Source organism: Scylla paramamosain, chromosome 30, assembly GCF_035594125.1.
Source record: "Scylla paramamosain isolate STU-SP2022 chromosome 30, ASM3559412v1, whole genome shotgun sequence".
Lineage (NCBI taxonomy): Eukaryota > Metazoa > Arthropoda > Malacostraca > Decapoda > Portunidae > Scylla > Scylla paramamosain.
In genome coordinates this window covers 3,052,501-3,072,081 of record NC_087180.1, presented here as the reverse complement: position 1 = coordinate 3,072,081, position 19,581 = coordinate 3,052,501, and the positions used below count along the sequence as shown (strand labels likewise).

The 19,581-nt window shown below is 39.6% G+C and overlaps 1 protein-coding gene across 1 annotated transcript in view; it reads left to right on the top strand.

The window, feature by feature from the left end:
• Positions 1-19,581, top strand: part of LOC135116166 (WD repeat-containing protein 19-like) — a 310,907-nt gene that overhangs the window by 217,332 nt on the left and 73,994 nt on the right. The window contains exons 20-21 of the mRNA XM_064033436.1: positions 16,367-16,504; positions 17,382-17,557. Coding sequence (XP_063889506.1) covers positions 16,367-16,504; positions 17,382-17,557 — 314 coding nt within the window. The remainder of the gene's footprint in view (positions 1-16,366; positions 16,505-17,381; positions 17,558-19,581) is intronic.

Genomic DNA, 19,581 nt, shown 5'->3' with positions numbered 1-19,581 from the left:
AAGCTTCATGAATGGACTCGTGATCCATCTTAATTGTATCTTGAAAAAAAAAGGAGATTGCTGCCTTAGACATTGGTCATTTAGGATCCAGTACCAACAAAAAAAGATCCCTGGATGAAGAAGTCACCTGATGATAAGTATTTAAAGTCCCCACACGACAAAGCAGACATTCCTCATCTTCCACAAACAAGGAAAGAATATGCTGCGGAAACTCCCTAGGAATAGGGTTAAGGGTTGCTTCTGTCTCTGCCACAAAATCAGGAAGGTAAGACAAAATGAGATCCTCCCCCTGCATGGCTGTTACCCTAGACAGGGCATGAAGCTCTTGGCCGTTGCTAGAGCTACAAGGAAAAGTGTTTTCCTTCTCAAGTCATGTAAGGATGACTGGTGTAAAGGTTTGAACAGGGATGCGTTAAGGACTTGAGGACCACGTCTACATTCCATGAAGGAGCTTTGCAAGGTGTGCTATAAACTTGTGCTGAATAAGCCTTTATGACTTCCCAGAGAACAGGGTACAAGGAAAGATCACGCCCCTTGAGAGACAACGTGCCATTTAACGTAGCCTTATATCCTTTAATGGTGGTAACTGACAGATTGCACTGTTGTCTTAGGTAACCTAAAAAATCATCAAACTTTTGTCTGGAAGGATTAGAGACAATGTGACCCTCCTTCCTGCACCACTTCCTGAACCTCTTCCTGATCCTAGTTGTACAGGAAAGTATCCATGGCTGTTGCCATTGGATCCCAGAATGGGGAAATGAAGTTTGGAAGCCAAAAGTTGAGCCTCATTGCGAACAGATCCACGATGGGATAACCCCAAAGCCTCCAGAGTTGACTGCAGACATCCTGATGAAGGCTCCGCTCTGTGGAAAGTATCTGATCCCGTCTACTGAGGCAGCCTGCCAAGATATTGGCCAACCCCTTCATGAACTGGATTAGGATCTTGGCGGCATGATCTGCCCACTGAAGGATCCTCTGCTCCACATTAAGCATCCCTGAGTGAGTCCCGCTTTCCTTGGCCGAGTACGACAGGGCCATGGCATTGTCGGAGAACACCACCACTGTCTTGTTGTGAAAGTATGCTGTGAAGTGAGCCAGACCCAGACAAATGAGCTCCAGAAGGTTGATATATAGAGAGCACTTGTGTGGACCCCACAGACTGCTCACTGAGTCTTGTAAGACTGACACTTCCCATCCTATGTTGATGTGTCAGTGTATAGGTACATGTCTGGAGAGGCCAACTACAGGGACTGCCCCATCTGTAGATTGTGATATGATGACCACCATTGAAGATCATTTAGCACCTCACCATCCCAGAGAATTGGAAGGTTGTCTTGATGGAACTGTCAGTTCCATGACCAGGAAAGAAACTGAAGGTCTCTCATCCTTAACAAGGAATCAGGTGGATAAGACATGTGGACATGTGGCCTAAGAGCATTAACCAAGGTCTTGCTGGGGGAGCTTCAACATTGAGGAAGGACTCAATTTGGTGCTGAAGATTGTCTAGGCACTGCTGTGTCAGAAAACATTCAAAAGAGGAGAAACAATCTCCATCCCTAAAAAGGTCATCAACTGGGAAGGGGTCAGCAAAGATTTTTCCCAATTTACTTGAATCCCTAGGGAAGTGCACAAGTTGAGGAGGCAACTGGTTGCCTCTAGAGCCTTCTGTCCTGAGGGTGCCAACAGCAGCCAGTCATCCAGATAATGGAGATGTGGATCTGTGGAGAGCCTGAAGCATAGGGTCTTGAATTGGAAGTGATGACCCTTCCAAATGAAGCAAAGGAACTTGAAACTGTTTGGATGGACTGGGACATGGAAGCATCCCTGAGTTTGATGGCTGTCATCCAGTTGTGACTGAGAATCGGTGACATGACTGTCCATTTTGTTTCCATCCTGAATGGAGTGGTGGTGACATACTGATTCAGGGAGAAGAGGTTGAGGATGGTGCAAAACCCTCCGGTGGCTTTGATCACTACAAAAAGGTGATTGTAAAAACCTGGAGTCACTGGTGCCTCTTCTATTGTTCCTTTTGCTAGAAGAAGGTGAACCTCAGATTCTAGTGCCTTGCCCTTCTCAGAGCCCCAAGAATATGATTTGAAACTGGCGGGATCCAAGATGACTGGTGGTGGTGTAGCAAAGGATATCTTGTAATCTTGGCTGAGGATGGTGAGAACCCATGCCTCCACCCCAATGGCAATCCAACCCTCCAGATTCTTGGCAAGGCAACCTCCTACTGGAATCCAGGAGGCCCATGGTGCTACTTAGGAAAAAACTTGCCCAGCAGCCTAGGTCAAGGATAAAGGAGAGATCCAGGAGTAGACTTCTGACTTTGGGTTGACCTTGGTTGTGAAGACAAGTTCAAGTTGTGATGCAAGAAGGCAGGCTGGTCAAAAGCAGAAGACCCTTAAGGGTTTGGCTGTGAGCCACGATCCATCAATGGAGTGCCTGGAAGTGGCTATGGCTTAAGCAGCGCCCAAGATGCTGCTTGCTGGAAAGAAATGGAAGCAGCCTTATTTGCTACCCAAAGAGCTTCCTTAAATCTGTCCTCATCAAAAAATAAGTCAGTCATATGCTGACTTCCTTAGATCCATCTTAGTAGCTGCATCAAATGCTGGTGGAAGGTGAGAGAGGATCACCTCCCTCCTCATGGCCTTAATGTTAGCTAAAGCAAAAGCCAAATTCTTTGCTGTGTCCACCATGGCAAACTGAATGCTCCAAAAACAGTTGATCTGCCAGAATCTTATCTTCTTGTCTGGGTTGGAGGGACGAAAGGAGCTTGTAAAACTCACCCAAGATAGGATCTCTTAATCCTCCATGGAACATCCTTGGGTGGCCTAGACCATTTACCCATGGCAGGAGGAACAAGGGAGGAAAGTACCTGAGCTAAGCCCACACCACCTACAGACATCTCCATCCCCTGGTTACCCCCCATTGGCACATCAGCTAAGAGTGAATGCACACTCTACCTTGCATCAAGGCCAGGAGGAGGGTTGGTAATGGACTGCAGAATACCTTGAACCAAAGGTGAGAAAATAGCTGGAACAGAGACAAGGTTAGCAGCTAACATGCTCTCTACCTCCTTGGCCACCATCACAGACAACATGGTAGGGAGAGAAATTTGTTGTCTGCCTTCAGGAAAACCCAGAAAAGAAGCAAAACCCTTAAAAAAATAGACATATCACAAGGAGCATCCTTAGAAATCCCAGGAATCTAAGAAACTGAATCCTCCAGTTCTAGTGAACCATGCTCTGAACCACTGTCCGATCCTGTGGGAGCAGATGCCTGAGAGCAGTCACATAAAGCTGGTAAGGGGATGTGGATTTGATCCCAGCCTTTGCCTTCCTGCAAGCCTTCTTCTTAGCTTTGTACTCATGCCTCTTCTGCAAGGTCTGTTGGTACTTAAGGGCACAGAAAACCACCTTGGAGCTCCACCGAGCACACTCATGATACCTTTTGTTTACATCACAAAAACCATCTCATCAGACAATACATACACTATATGGGTTATGGTGGGCACTCCCAAGCACTCTCCTGCAATCAGACAAAGCACAGACTCTCCTGGGGAAGTGGGAGAATGAAGAATGATGTGAAGATGGCAAAGAACCAGGTGGAGTGTCAGTGCCTGAAACATGACTGCTAGGTTAACCACTGTCCTCCTGGCCCATAACAAACTGGTTTGGAGAAGCCTTGCCAAAGCCAACAAACCCATTGCACGGGGACAACAAACTCTACTGATGGCATGGAAATTCAGCCATAAGGCAAAAAAACAAGTGATAGCGGGGTAACAAAATATGAGAGTACTGTAGGAACCTGAGTCCACACAGAAGTGTATCTCAAGAAAGAATGACTGTCTCACCTGAGGGAGGCAGGATTGCCATTGAGCTACCAGAGGTCGCCATAGGATGGAATAGGAATGAATTTGTTTTGAATGTGAAATTAGATGGCTGGGTATTGAGAGGCATTGTAAATGCTAATATAAGAGGCAGGTTGTATGTGAAAGAAATCTTACATCATATAGTTTATTCAACTGCATCTGTGTCATTTCATTCTCTTCCATTTTTTGATTTTCAAACCTCAAAGTACTGTTTTGAACACCACTTTATTTTTATTTCACAATGTACTCCTTACTTGATGAGCATAAGCTTTTACATATAGTACCCCCTTGAATTTCACGGTATCTGAGTTTCACAATCCTCAAGTTTCACGTTGAGTCCTAAATTCTTACCATCCCAAATTGCACATATTACAAGGAGTGTTCAGTGAGTTCTCAGCCTAACCCAGAAGGAGCAAAAATAAAGAAAAAGGTTCTCTCAACTTTTTTTATTTTCTAACATATTATATTTGCAGATGCACTTTTTTTTTTTAATGTGGCATAGTAATGACACCTAAGCCTATAAGCCTAGGCCTATAGGTGTGGAGTTGAAAGAGTAGTAAATGTACACTAACCTTAAATATTGTTACTTATAATATTCTAATAATAAAATTCTCTCTCTCTCTCTCTCTCTCTCTCTCTCTCTCTCTCTCTCTCTCTCTCTCTCTCTCTCTCTCTCTCTCTCTCTCTCTCTCTCTCTCTCTCTCTCTCTCTCCTCAACTCCCCCACTCCCCTTCCCTTCCCTTTCCCTTTCCCTTCTCCCCCTTTCCAGCCCCCCTCTCCCTTTCTTCCCTCCCTCCCCCTTGCCTCTTTACTCCCCTTCCCTTCCCTCCCCATTCTTTCCCTCCATCCATCCTCTCTCTCTCTCTCTCTCTCTCTCTCTCTCTCTCTCTCTCTCTCTCTCTCTCTCTCTCTCTCTCTCTCTCTCTCTCTCTCTCTCTCTCTCTCTCTCTCTCTCTCTCTCTCTCTCTCTCTCTCTCTCTCTCTCTCTCTCTCTCTCTCTCTCTCTCTCTCTCTCTCACACACACACACACACACACACACACACACACACACTGGAATATGCCACAATTGTTTGGTCACCCCATAATAAGAAGGAAATAAGGAAAATAGAAAAGATCCAAAGAACTGCAACCAAATTGGTACCAAGTTTGAGAGATTTAACCTATGAAGAAAGATTAAGGAGATTGAAGCTTCCATCATTACAAGAGAGAAGAGAAAGAGGAGACCTGATTGCTATATACAGAGCTTTAAAGTTGATAAAGAAGACTTATTTGTGTGGGATTCAAGAGATACAAGAGGACATGGAGTGAAATTGAGAAAAATAGCAAGTAGAACAGATATCAAGAAATATGGTTTCCCAAATAGAAGCATAGAAATATAGAACAACTTAGTTGAAACAGTGGTACAAGCAACAAATATTCATGAATTTAAAGTTAAGCTGGATGCTTATAGATATGGAGACAGGACAGCATGAGCATAGCTCTTTTCCTGTAAAATACAACTAGATAAATACAACTAAGTAAATACACACACACACACACACACACACACACACACACACACACACACACACACACACACACACACACACTCAAAATTGGAGGAAGACTACTGGAGTGTATGGAAGATTATCTGGATAATAGAGAGATAATACAAGTAATACAAGACCAGAATTAATCTTGGTTGAAAGTAACTAGTGGTGTCCCACAGGGGTCAGTGTTGGTACCGATAATGTTTGTAATATATGTGAATGACATAATGAAGAAATAGACAGTTATATGAACTTATTTGCAGATGATGCTAAGCTGATGAGAAGGGTAGAAAATGTAAATGACTGTATGGTACTGCAAGGTGATTTAAATAAGATAAATAGATGGAGTAAATCTTGGCAAATGGAATTCAATTTAAGTAAATGTAAAGTAATGGAGTTTGGTAAGAGTAAGAAAAGAATACAATATCATTATGAGATGGATGGTGTGAAGTTACAGAAATCAAAAGAGGAAATGGATTTGGGAGTAATGGTTACTGAAAATTTGACTCCAGACAGACACATTGGTAAAATTACTGGAGAGAGACGATGAATTTGTTAAAAAGAATAAGAATGGCATTCTCACATTTAGATGAAGGAATGATGAAAAGTTGTTAATTTCCATGATAAAATCAAGAGTGGAATATGCGGCAGTGGTGTGGTCTCCTCATATGAAGATGAATATTATAAAATTAGAGAGAGTACAAAGAGCAGTCACTAAGATGGTTCTGGAGTTGAGTAAGTCGATCTATGAAGAGAGATTAAGAATGTTAGAAATTCCTACGCTTGAAAATAGGAGAGAGAGAGGAGATTTAATAAACATCTATAGAATGATAAACGGTATGGAAAATGTGGACAAAGAATGTTTTATAAATTTAGACACACAGATTACAAGCAGAGACAGTAAGAAGTTGAAGAAAGTTAACTAAAAAAGAGACATCAAAAGTATAGTTTTCCTCACAGAAGTGTGAACAAAGAGAATGAACTCAGTGAAGATGTTGTCAGTGTCGTAGCTGTCCATGCTTTTAAGACCAAACTGGATAGGTATAGAGACAGGATACTATGAGATTACTCCCCTCCTGTAAACCACAACTAGGTAAAACTAGGTAAATACACACACACACACACACACACACACACACACACACACACACACACACACACACACACACACACACACACACACACTCCACACAAGAAGAAAGATGTAAGGAAATTGGAAAGGATACAAAGAACAGCTACGAAAATGATACCTGAATTGGAAGACCTAAGTTACGAGAAAAGACTGGAAGAAATTGGATTACCAACACTGCAAGAAAGAAGGGAAAGAGGAGACCTGATAACACTGTTCAAATTAGTAAATGGCATGGAGAAGATAGACAGAGATGATCTAGTTGTAAAAGTGGAGGAAGGAGATAGACGTACAAGGGGACATATGAAGAAATTAAAGAAGAGTCATTGTTTGGGAGATATTAAGAAATACAGGTAGGGAAATGAGTACAGTAATCAGAGATAATAAATCAAGTTGGTGCAAAGTAACAAGCGGAGTACCACAAGGGTCTGTGTTGGCACCTATAATGTTTCAGGTCTATATAAATGATCTGACGGTGGGTTTAAATAGCTACACTAACATGTTTGCAGATGATGCAAAATTGATGAAAGTAATAAAGAACCAAGAGGATTGTGAGGAACTACAGAGGGATATTGATAGAATTTATGAATGGAGTAAACGATGGAAATTAAAATTTAATATAAAGAAGTGCCATGTAATGGAGATGGGAAGAAGTAAAAGGAGACCTTCATGGGAGTATAAGATGGGAGGAATCACAATACCAAAGAGCAAAGAAGAAAAAGACAATTCAAGACACGCTATCACCAGAAAAACACATCAATGGAATATTTGGCTCTACATATAATTTGCTAGCAAATATCAGGGTGGCATTTAATTACCTAGACAAAGAAATGATGAAGAAAATTATAACACACATGATACGCCCCAAACTGGAATACGCAGCAGTGGTATGGTCTCCACACAAGAAGAAAGATATAAGGAAATTGGAAAAGATACAAAGAATAGCTACGAAAATGATGCCTGAGTTGGAAGACCTAAGTTACGAGGAAAGACTGGAAGAAATTGGATTACCAACACTGCAAGAAAGAAGGGAAAGAGGAGACCTGATAACAATGTTCAAATTAGTAAATGGCATGGAGAAGATAGACAGAGATGATCTAGTTGTAAAAGTGGAGGAAGGAGATAGACGTACAAGGGGACATATGAAGAAATTAAAGAAGAGTCATTGTTTGGGAGATATTAAGAAATACAGCTTTCCGCATCGAACGGTTGAAATATGGAATAACTTAAAAGAAAAGGTGGTTGCAGCAAAGAGTGTGCACATGTTTAAAGAGAGACTGGACAAATTCGGGTATGGAGACAGGACTAATTGAGCTTTGGCTCGGACCCTGTACTATACAACTAGGTAAATACAACTAGGTAAATACACACACACACACACACACACCTCCTCACTTGGTTTGTTTACAAACACATCATGACTGGTGGTGTCACTGGTCGTGTGTGTTTGTGTGTCATTTGTGTGTGTGTGTGTGTGTGTGTGTGTGTGTGTGTGTGTTTACCTAGTTGTGACATACGGGAGAGGAGCTAAGCTCGACGGGACAGTATAAGCTTAGCTCCTCTCCTGTATGTCACAACTAGGTAAATACACACACACACACACACACACACACACACACACACACACACACGACACACAAACACACATGACCAGTGACACCACCAGTCTTGATGTGTTTGTAAACAAACCGAGTGAGGAGGTGAGGCAGAAGGCGCATTTTATTGAAACCCCTGTGGGATTGAGCCAATTGGTGGAGGCAAGTGGAGAAAGGAATTTTTCAAGATTCATAGAAGAGAAAAGAAATATGAGAAGGATAATCAGTGTAGAGAAAGAAATAAGGTGCATGTGGGAAGTGATCTCTAGCATTATGGAAAGCAGGACAAACTTATAGAAAACAAAGAATTGAGGAAGAAGTATAGTAAATGTGAGAGTGCTCTAAAGATAAACAATGAGATGAAAGAGGCAATGGAGGAATTAAAGAAAGAAAATGAGATACTCAAGACTAAGTGTAAGGAATATGAAATAACTCTACAGGGGCTGCAAGAAAAGGCGCAGGATAGTGCAGGAAAAGTGGAAGGGGCGGTATGTGAAACCAAACTGGAGGAACTGAGAAATGCCTGGAAGAAAGAACATGAGGATGACAAAGTTAGCTTCACAGAGGAGATTAAAATCAAATACAGGAAAAGACCAAGGACACAGTAATTCAGGTAATTAAAGAAAAGGAGGCTTTGGTGAGAGACACAGTGGATAAGAAGAAATGTATAGACTTTTTTTGGACTGCAAGAGAAGAAAAACCCAGTAAAGTCTGTGAGAGAGGGAAGAGGAGTTGGTGAGGAAAATTACTACAATGGTCCAAGATGAGGAACAGGGACTGGAACAAGAAGTGGAAGAAGCATATAGAATTGGAAAATATAGTGAAGGAGATAAAAGACTGTTAAAAGTGAGAATAAGATCCCAAGTTGCAGTAGAGGAGATCCTAGGAAGAACCAGGAAGCTGGTTGAAAGTTCAGAATGCAAAAATATTTGGGTAAAAAGAGATATGAACTTGGAAGAAAGGGAAAAAGAGAGGGATCTGAGAAATGAAGATAAGGAAAGAAACGAGAGAAGGACAGAGACCGAGAAGAGGAAATTTTATTGGACGCAGTACTAGATATGAGACTAAGGAAATGGTATATTCAGGAAAGGGAACAGGAAATGAAAAACCACAGCAGCAGACAGAGAAATTGCAAGTGGTGGGAGGAGTAGTACATTAAGAGTAATGTATACGAACATAGATGGGTTACTTTCAGGTGTACTGGAAGTGAGAGATTACCTAAAGGAAAACAGACCTGATGTGTTGTGCCTAATTGAGACAAAGTTAAAAGAGGAAGCTTTAAGGAAGAGGAATATAATTATTGAAGGAGAGATAGAAAGGGAAAAGGAGGAGGAGGAGGAGTATGGTTCGAGATGATAAATATGTGGAAGAAATGCATTATGGAGAAGTCATGGTGGAGGTCATAGGTATAGCAATCATGACCAATGGGAGAGAAAGGAGGAGGATTATATTAACATATGTGCCACCGAAGACTAATACATGGAAGCTGGAGGATCACAAGGAAATGCAAAAGGAAGTGCCTAGACAACATGATAAGGAAGGCCAGTAAAATACTACTAGTGGGAGACTTTAACTGCAAAAATGTAAGCTGGGATGAGATGGAAGTTAATGGAAATGCTGAACTATGGAGTGAAGAAATGCTACAGTTAGCTGTGGTGAATACAATGGACCAATGGGTAGAGGAATTTAGAAGATACAGAGGGGAGGAGGAACCATCTATGCTAGACCTGGTATTCACAAGACCATTAAATACTTAAGCCAAATGGGAAAAAGTGACCATGTGGTGTTAGAAGTGGTACTGCAAGATTGGGAGGTTCTACCATGTAAGGATTATAAAAATGGGAGACTAAATCATGCAAAGACAAATTTTACAGAGTTAAGAAAATTCTTTGTGAGTATTGATTGGAAGGGACTTATGAAAGGCAAGACAGTACAAGAGAAATACAAAACATTCCTGAAAAAGTACAATGAAGATGTGCAGAAGTATGTACCTGTATATAAAGTAAGGAGGAGCAAACATATATGGTATAATGCCAGATGTGCATAAGCTAAGAAGAGAAAGGATATAGCTTGGAAGAAATTGAAGAAACAAAGAAATTAAAATAATAGAGCGCAGTATAAGGAGGCAAGGAATGAGTATGTTAGAATAAGAAGAGAGGAGGAGAAACAATATGAAAGGGATGTGGTAAAGAAATGTGAAGAAGAGCCCAAGCTTTTTTACAGATATATCAGTGGAAAGTTGACAAGCAGAGAGACCATTGACAAGATAGTAAAGGGAGAAAGGATATATCAGACAGTGGAAGAGATGAGTGAAATTATGAATGAGAGTTTCAGGTCTGTGTTCATTGTGGAAGCAGAGTTTATAGAACCAAACAAGGAAGCATGGCAGGGAGGGTTACGAGAAGTCTTGGTGCAAAAACATGAAACTGGCAAATTGTTAGAAAAGCTGGATGTCAGGAAAGCATTGAGGCCTGATGGAGTGTCAGGTTGGACACTAAAGGAATGTAGAGAACAAGTGCTGAAGCCAATTTGGGATGTGATTAACAGCTAACTGATAGAGGAAAAAGTACCAAGGGAGTGGAAGAGAGCAAATATAGTGCCAATAAGAAAAGGAGGGAGAAGGACTGAGCTGCTAAATTATACTGTTGTCACTAACTAGTGTTGTGGGCAAGATCTGTGAAATAGTGATCAAGGAAAATTTGGTGAAATATTTGGAAGAGAACGAAATTATAACAAATAGCCAATTTGGTTTCAGAAAAAGAAGGTCATGTGTGACAAATTTACTAAGTTTCTATACAAGAGTAATAGATGAAGTACAAAACAGAGATGGGTGGGTAGATGCAGTGTACTTGGACATCATAAAAACTTTTGATAAAGTTCCGCATAAAAGACTATTGTGGAAGATGGAACATATAGGAGGAATGAGAGGGACAATGCTAAAATGGATGAGAACTGTGATCAGGGACACCTGTTTAAGTTTGAGTAATGTAACAAGCAGAGTACCACAGGGGTCAGTGTTAGCACCCATTATGTTCCAAATATACATCATTGATATGCAGGAGGATTTGACCCATTATATTGATCTGTTTGCTGATGATGCAAAATTAATAAGAGTAATAAAGAGCCATGTTGATTGTACAGAGTTGCAGAGAGATATTGACAAGATTTATAGGTGAAGCAAGAAGTGGAAATTGGAATCCAATGCTAAGAAATGCCATGTGATGGAATTGGGAAAGAGTAAAAGAAGACCTGCATGGGACTATAAAATGGGGGAGGAAGTAATAATGAAGAACAAGGAGGAAAAAGAAACCCTGACCCTAGAATGGCATATAAATGGGATATTTGGTTTGACACGCAGGATGTTAACAAATATTAGGGTGGCATTTCATTACATGGATACAACTATGATGAGAAAAATTATAGCCACTATGCTATGTCCCAGACAAGAATATGCAGCAGTGGTGTGGTCTCCACATATGAAGAAAGATATAAAGAAGTTGGAAAGAATTCAGAGGGCAGCTACAAGTATGGTACTGGAGATGAAAGATCTAACACATGAAGAGAGGTTGAAGGAAATGGGACTGCCAACTTTGCAAGTTAGAAGGAAAAGGGGAGGTCTAATAACGATGTATAAAATAGTTAACCGCATGGAGAAGATAGACAAGCAGGACCTGGTGTTGCTGGAAGAAAATGAAGCTGGACGGACGAGAGGGCAAAGAAGATCAGGAATAGTCACTATTTGAGACATCAAGAAGTACAGTTTTCCACATAGAACTGTGGATATCTGGAATGGTCTAAATGAAGAGGTTGTTACAGCATCAAACGTGCATAAATTTAAGGAAGTGCTGGATAAATATAGATATGGAGACAGAACACTATGAACCCTGCTCAAACCCTGTATTATACAACTAGGTAAATGCAACTTGATAAATACACACACAGATGGCACCATTGCTATCACATCTGTCTTTAAAGGTGAACTCTGCTCAAACCTTTGCTAAAAAAAACTCTACCTTGGACAATTCAGGGCTTGTTCCTCCCTCTCCTCCATCCTCTGACTACATCATATTACCTATTAAAATTCTTCGCAACAATGTTTTCCATGCCCTCACTAGCCTAAACCCTCAGAAGGCTTATGGACCTGATGGTGCCTCCTATTGTTCTCCGAAACTGCGCCTCCGTGCTTGCACCTTGCCTAGCCAAACTCTTTCAACTCTGTCTGTCAACATCTACTTTTCTTTCTTGCTGGAAGTTTGCCTACATTCATCCTGTTCCTAAAAAGGGTGACCATTCTAATCCTTTAAACTACTGTCCTATTGCTTTAATTTCCTGCTTATCTAAAGTTTTTTAATCTATCCTCAACAGGAAGATTCTTTAACATCTATCACTTCACAACCTTCTATCTGATTGCCAGTATTGGTTCTGTCAAGGCCGCTTTACTGGTGATCTGGCTTTCCTTACTGAGTCTTGGTCATCCTTTTTTAGAGATTTTGGAGAAACTTTTGCCCTAGACATATCAAAAGCTTTTGATAGAGTCCTGCACAAAACTTTAATTTCTCAACAACCCTCCCACAGCTTCTATCCTTCTCTCTATAACTTCATATCAGGTTTCCTTTCTGACCATTCTATTACTGCTGTGGTAGACGGTCACTGTTCTTCTCCCAAATCTATTAACAGTGGTGTTCCTCAGGGTTCTGTTCTGTCACCCACTCTCTTCCTATTTCTCATCAATGATCAATGATCAAAGTAAACAGTTCACACAGGGAAGCCACAGAACGCCTGACTTCTGATCTCTCTAAAATTTCTGATTAAGGCAGAACAAACTTGGTATTGTTCAGTGCCTCAAAAACTCAATTCCTTGACACAACCTTCCAGGCAACTATCCCCCTCTTCTACACTGAACATCCTCAGTCTGTTCTTTTCTTATAATCTAAACTGAGAACTTCACATATCATCTCTAGCTAAAACAGCTTCTATGAAGTTAGGCATTCTGAGACATCTCTGCCAGTGTTTCTCACCTCCAGCTGCTAACTCTGTACAAGGGCCTTATCCGTCCATGTATGGAGTATGCTTCACATGTCTGGAGGGTGAAATCAAAAACTTTTCTTGTCTCGTCAACTATTCTCCTCAAACTGACTGTCTTCAGCCTCTTTCTCATTTCTGCAGTGTTGCATCTCTTGCTATCTTCTACTGCTATTTTCATGCTAAATGCTCTTCTGATCTTAATAACTGCATGTCTCCCTTCCTCCTGCAGCTTCACTGTACAAGACTTTCTTCTTTCTTTCACCCCTATTCTGTCCACCTCTTTAAAGCAGGAATTAACCAGTATTCTCAATCATTCATTCCTTTCTCTGGTAAACTCTGGAACTCCCTACTTGCTTCTGTATTTCCACCTTCCTATGACTTGAATTCCTTCAAGAGGGAGGTTTCAAGACTCTTATCCTTCAGTTTTTGACTACCATTTTGGACCCTATGTGGAGACTGGCATGTCAGTGGGCTTTTTTTAATTTTTTTATTAGACTTTTATTGCCCTTGGCCAGTGTCCCTCCTACTTAAAAAAAATGCAGAGTTTAATAAATTTTATGGAAAAATTAACTGGAAATAGTAGCTATTTGGAGGTAAAGTAGTGGAAGAAAATATGAGATATTTTTGAGCAAGTATAGAAAGGAGGTATAACAATTTGTAGCAAGTTAAAAAGTGAAAATTGGAAAGCATGAATGGTATAATACCAGGTATGTAGAAGCAAAAAAGAAAAAGGACAGGGCATGGAGGAAAATGAGAAAACTGAACAGAAATACTAGGGAAGAATACAGAAAGACAGGGAATGAATATGGTATAATAAAAAGAGAAGAAAGAAATTTTGAAAGTGACATAGTAAGAAAATGCAAGGAAGAGTCCAAACTATTCTACAGATATGTAAATGGAAAAATGAAACATAGGAATGACATAAACAAGTTAAGAAAAGAAGGAAGAATTTATGAAACTACTGAGGAGATGAGTGGACTAATGAATCAGTTTTCAATCTATGTTTACAAAGGAAACCAATTATGCAGCACCAAAAGTGGTATCACAAAATGAGGGAATACAGGAGATACAAGTAAAGAGACTGTCAAGTCAAGAAACTGCTGGAAGAGCTGGATGTTAGAAAAGATATGGGACTAGATCAAATCAATGGATGGATATTAAAAGAATGCAGAGAACAAATGGAGTAACCCATATGGTATATAATCAACAGCTTGTTGAAAGAAGGAAAAGTACCAAGGGAATGAAAAAGAGCTACCATAGTCCCAATATACAAAGGGGAAATAAAATGGAACCATTAAATTACAGAACAGTGTCACTGACAAGCATTGTAAGCAAGTTTTGTGAAATAGTATTTAAAGATAGATGGGTGCAATATTTAGAAGATGAAAAGGCAATTTGGATCCAAGAAAGGAAGATCCTGTGTCACAAATCTACTGAGCTTTTACACAAGAGTAGTAGAAAGAGTGCAAGAGAAAGACTTGGGTTGATGTGGTATATCTGGATCCCAAAAAAAGCATCTGATAAACTTCCCAACAAAAGTCTTATGTGGAAGTTAGAGAATAAAGGAGGACTAAAGGAAGCAACATTGAGATGGATGGAGGATTATTTACAGTGGAGGGAAATGAAAACAGTAATCATACACACTAATTCAAGTTGGTGCCAAGTGACAAGTGGGGTACCACAAGGATCTGTGTTGGCACCTATTATGTTTCAAATATATGTAAGTAATATGACAAAGGATCTAAATTGATATATAAAGCTTTTTTGCTGATGTAAAAATATTGAAAATAATAAAGGATGAAAATTACTTTAAGGAGTTGCAAAAGGATATTGACAAGATACATGCATGGAGCCAAAGATGGATAATAGAATTCAATGTCAGAAAATGCCATGTGTTAGAAATATAAAAAGTAGAAAGAAACCTTCATGAAGTTACAAAAATAGGAAGAGAAATAATAACAAAAAATAATGAAGAAAAAGATTAGAGAGTAATGATCCAGGAAACACTATCACCTGAAAGGCATATAAATGAAATATTAGACTCTACATACAGCTTGTTAATGAACATTAGGGGTGACGTTTAACTAATTAGATAAAGAAATGATGAAGAAAATTATAACAAGCATGATATATCCTAAATTGGAATACGCAGCAGTAGTTTAGGCTCCTCATTAAAAAAAAAGATATACAGAAACTGGAAAGAATACAGAGGATAGTGACAAAGATGGCACCGGAATTAAAAGACTTAAGCCATGAAGAAAGACTTGAAGAGATGGGATTACCAACACTAAAAGAGAGAAGAAAAATTGAATAAAATTGTTGGCAAAACCTACAACTTATTGAGAAACATTAGAGTATCAGAGTAGCATTTACATATATAGATGAGGAAATGGTAAAGAAAATAGTAGTCACCCTGATAAGACCAAGGTTAGAATATGCAGTGGTACTGTGGTCAAAAAGCCTGAAAGGATCCAAAAGACAACAACAAAATTGGTCCCAACTTTATCTGAATTAGCATATGGGGAGAGACTGTCAAGACTAGATTTGCCAACACTAGAACAAAAAAGAGAAAGAGGTGACTTGTTAACCATCTATAGAATCATGATGAACATGGAGGTTCCTGATAGGGAAGATTTACTGAAATGGGACACAAGGGATACAAGAGGACATAGAAGGAAACTCAAAAAAGACAATTATAGAAGAAATTTTGAAGAGCTTCCACAAAATAGTGGGTATATGGAATGGACTAGATGAAGCAGTAGTGTGTGCAAAGACGCATGACTTTAAGACCATATTAGACACTAAGATATACAAAGGCGGGATAGCTCGAGCGTAACTCCTCTCCCGTACAATATAACTAGGTAAATACAGTCAGGTAAATGCAGTTTTTAGATGCAATGGCACTCAATGTAGGGGACAAAACACACACACACTCACATAGGATTAAATGCCATGACACTTCACTGCCAAATTATACCATGAATATAATGACAAAACACACACTCACATGGGTTCAGGCCATGAGGCTGGAATGAATAAGCATTTTTCCATTGTTTTCAATACTGTGAGTTTCCTAACTCTCAAGTTTAGCACTATGTCTTCAGAAAAAGCAATCATGAAACTTGAGAGAGTACTGTACATATTTGTTACTCAAAGCTATAAGAATGAATTGTTATAATTGTCTATGTGTCTTATTTTTGCTCTTCTTTCAGCAATACTCTGAGGCAGCAGTGCTATATGAAAGTGGCAACTTACATGAGAAAGCTGCAAGCCTTTACATCCGACTCAAGAACTGGAACAAAGTTGGACAGCTATTGGTCAACATCAATTCTCCAAAGATGCATTTACAGGTGAGTTAGACTATTATGTTGAAATGTCAGTGTTGTGTTGTGGTATTGTGAACTATAGCACAGCAAATGGAGAATAGAGGTGAAAACTTGAGTTGAATTGCATCAGGTAAATTGTTGTGGTGTGACTGTGTGGGAGGAATGAGGCATGTTTTGGAGTGGAAGGTAGAGTGCCATTAGGGTCATCAAAGAGGAAGGGATAAGGACAGGTGAGGAGGGATGCAAAAATTAAAGAAAAAAATTGCAGATATCAAGCAAGAGGATACAGCTATGTAACTGGCATCAGATAAAAAAACAGATCTGTGTATGCACTCTACTGATCCCATGTGGTTTCTTTGAAATGAAAGCATATATTTAAAGCTTTAATTGTTTGGTATACCTATCTCAGGGATTCCATAGAGGCACCCAGGCTTCCCTCATATTCCAACTTCCATAGCAGCCTCTTATGTGGTACTTTTATCAGAGGCCTTTCTTTTTGTCCATGTAATCACAGTCTGTCCATCTGTTTTTTCTTGTGACACTCTAATAATTCTTGAATAGAAGTACTGTGGATTTGAGGCACCTAAGCTACCAGTTTGAAAAGCAGGTTGTCTGCTTGATATTCTCTCACAAAATTCACATCCATTAAAGCACAGGACTTGTCGCCAGAATACTCATCTGCTCTTAGTCTAAATATTATTAGAAAGGCATATCCATACTGAAGAGACAGGAATGAGTATAAGATTCAGAAAAGACAGATTTATCTGCAGGCTCAATAAAACAGAGCTAGAGTGATATCATTAATGATTAAACAAATTGTCTGTGTTTACATGAACAGTAATTTTTTATTACATGTTCCCATACTGCATCTATAATCTAATGTAACTTATCCATCACCCAGTATGCCAAGGCCAAGGAGTCTGATGGCCAGTACCGGGAGGCTGCCACATATTATGAGTCAGCGCGGGACTATGAGTCAGTGATTCGCCTACTACTGCATAACCTCAACTCACCTGAAGAAGCTGTGAGGATTGTGCGGGAAACCAAGAGTGTAGAAGGTGCCAAGATGGTTGCCAAGTAAGTGTATAAAGTATATGCTAGGATTGAGGTGCTATTGCATTAATATGTAACTCATTCACCACTTACTGCAACTGTTTTTTTGTGTTGATGTTTTTGCCTGAAGAGCATTTTTTACAGATTCACAATTAAGATAATTGTAAATGCATTTTTTTTTCACATTGGGCATGGTTAACATAATGATTTAAGAAACAAGGAAAATTAGCAAAAATGAATCTGCCTTTACAGTCAGCCAGTCAGTGAGCCATCACACAAACCTGTCAGGTTTCACACAGTCCTTGCTAGACTTGTGGTTTAGTTCCTATGCTTCATGACTGATTTTTAGAAAAAATGTAAAAACAAATTTAATTCCTTTTTATTTTAGGAGTAAATGAAGGGTGTTTTCTTTTCACTATACATTAAAGGTTGACAATTGATACTCTGGCATCATTTAATCTGGAATCTTGTTTAATCCAGCATATTTTCAGTTGGCTATATTTTCTATCTTTTAAACATGCCATGGTGGTATGATTAGTTCACTGCATGCTGCCATAGATGACACTACAATCATAATGCAGTACTTTAGTGAGAAGGGGACATCAAAACATCTATCATGTATTTATGTATTTTATGCATTACTAGCATCAGTATGAAATTAGGCATTACTGTTCTGTTTTTGGAACTTCTTAGTATAGAAATGAAGCAAGTAAACCTGAGAGCAATTTTGATAGTGTAAATGATTTTATTTGTGACCTTAGTGTAAATTATATTATTTGTGACCTTTATTTCATATCAGCTATGACTTTAAATGGAGAGGGAAATGGAAAGCATGGCACAAAATGCAAACATAATACAATAACAATAAAAGAAGAGTGGAAGTGTTACAAAAGGTGGAATGTGGTGTTTCTGTTCATCTTGTGTAGGAGGCTCATGGTACAGGATTATCAACTGCATGTGATTTAAAGAAGCAGCAGAAAATGCTGAAGCAGAATTTTGCACAGATGTGCATCTGAAAAGCAATGAGAGGTGGAATGAGTACAAATCCTGACTAAGTAATGATGCAGTGGTTTTGACAGTGAAAGTGATGATGTGGACATATTTGGCATGATAATGATGGAATAAATTGGGTGTTTTATAGAGAGTTTTGTTGAGAACATCATTGTGAGTATACTGCAGAGATTCCAAAAGCATCACAGCATTTCAATATTGTCACAAGCAGGGAGCCACACAAGTGTGATGCTCACAGACAAGATGAAGTCTCCACCCCAGGTACTTCTTATTGCCTGGGGACACTAATCTCCCCCTTTTCTTCCCTTGCTACGACAAAAGTAAAGCCAAATTTCAACAAACAAGTAAACACAGACATCAGATTTCCAGGCTGGATACCACAGAAAACACAGACAAGTTATTCCCCTTTCCAGTAACACTAGTCTTAGCACAAGATTCTTTTACCACTTTACAATATTCCTCACAACATAAGAACCACAAGAATTCACAATGCAATATACATTATTTCTATGAACTAAAACTGCTTACATGTCATGTACAAATGGGAAGAATGTACCTACAAAAATAGTTCAAGACTGAGAGGAAAGGACAATCAAAGATGCCATGTGCTTGATTCCACCCTCCCCCCAACCTGCACCTCAGCTTCCCCAGGTTGACACAGGAGGCAAGAAAACAGAAGTGGGAAAGTGAGAGAGGTCTGGATCACGGCCTCTATTATGCTCCGGGGTGACTTTGCTTGGTGGTGTATGACAACTGGGTGCTCACAATGGTAACACCAGTTACTTCTCATTTTTTCTCAGTACAAAGGAGTGAAGCTACCCTTGCGTGATGTAGGCATCCACTGTTGTACCTGTCTCTCAATCTTGCTCCTCAACAACAAGGGAGTGACCACATGTGCTTAAAACAAAGGGTCACTCACATGGTCCTTCACCCACATAAGACATATAAAACCATGTTCATGAAACAACATCATTCATCTTAAAAACACAATAAACTACTTATACAAGACAGCTCATTGAAACTCTCGTACCAAAACA